This window comes from Etheostoma cragini, chromosome 24 (genome assembly GCF_013103735.1).
Source record: "Etheostoma cragini isolate CJK2018 chromosome 24, CSU_Ecrag_1.0, whole genome shotgun sequence".
Lineage (NCBI taxonomy): Eukaryota > Metazoa > Chordata > Actinopteri > Perciformes > Percidae > Etheostoma > Etheostoma cragini.
Window position 1 is genome coordinate 6,652,775 of NC_048430.1, and position 1,032 is coordinate 6,653,806.

At 58.6% G+C, this 1,032-nt stretch overlaps 1 protein-coding gene across 1 annotated transcript in view; it reads right to left on the reverse strand.

Moving 5' to 3' along the window:
- The window catches only part of LOC117939364 (probable ribonuclease ZC3H12C), a 2,711-nt gene extending 1,685 nt beyond the window's left edge, over positions 1 to 1,026 (reverse strand). Inside the window, exon 1 of the mRNA XM_034864642.1 lies at positions 72 to 1,026. Coding sequence (XP_034720533.1) covers positions 72 to 850 — 779 coding nt within the window. The 5' untranslated portion in view covers positions 851 to 1,026. The remainder of the gene's footprint in view (positions 1 to 71) is intronic.
- Between the last annotated feature and the right edge of the window lie 6 nt (positions 1,027 to 1,032).

Below are 1,032 nucleotides of genomic sequence, written 5' to 3' on the forward strand. Positions count from 1 at the left end.
CCGGCAAAGGAGGCTGTCTGTAGTACGAGTCCCAGCTGGGCAAAGCTTTTGTCCGGTGGTGATGGTGCGATGTAGAGAGGTGTTCATACAGATGCGAGTCTGACACACTCTCTCCTCGCGTGGGGGCCAGGCAGCGGCCAAGAGGAGAGCCAGGGGGGTGAGGGTTGGACTGGGGCAGTGAGTGGTAGTCTCCTGGACAGCTGGAGCGTGCAGCTAGCGGCTGGTGCTGAAGATGAGGAGGCAAGGAGTAGAGAGGCCGCTTTGGGGGAGCCTCTGGTGGAGGCTGCTCGTGAGCACAGCTCTGCCCGCGTGCCATACTCAGGTGGTAGCTATGTACTCCTGTATTAGACGTGTGGCTGTGTTGGATATTGGTGTAATCGGCCGGATGAAGGCCACACAGTTCACGGTTTGATGCGGCATGATGGGGATACAGCCGGCTGTGGGGATGAGCAAAATGGACGCTGTCTTCCAGTAAGGTGTCTGGGGGGCACCCGGGACACAGCCTCTCACTGTACGAGTCGCAGCTGCTCCCGCAACTCACGCTGCTTTCACTGCCGCATTCGGAGCCGGCTGAACCCATCGAGCCCACCCGCAGGTCTGTGTCATTGGGGAAGCGACAGTCTGGGCTCCGTCTGGATGAGAGACTCAGGCCAGAGTAAGCACGTGTTACTGAGTAGTAGCTCAAGTCTGGAGACTCACAGTGAGGGTAAAGGTCATGGCTGGGGACTGGTAGACTATGAGGGGTCACTGCTCTAGACTGCTGGTCCTGGGGAAGGCTGAAACTGGATGGAGGGCCCCCTGGGGCTGAGGACATGGGCATACTCCCACTGCTATTGCTGCTGCCACACATACTGTTCTTCTGGCTTTCCGCCCTCCCTTTTGCCAGTTTCTCCTCAGCATCGCTGTACGACAGAGCTCGGATGCTTGGGTCGGACTGCCTTTTCTGGGCACCTTTTTTGGCCTCAATGCTGCCAGCTGGCACACTGTGGCTCTTCACCAACCCAGTGTCCCCCTGGTTTCTCGTGGTGACAC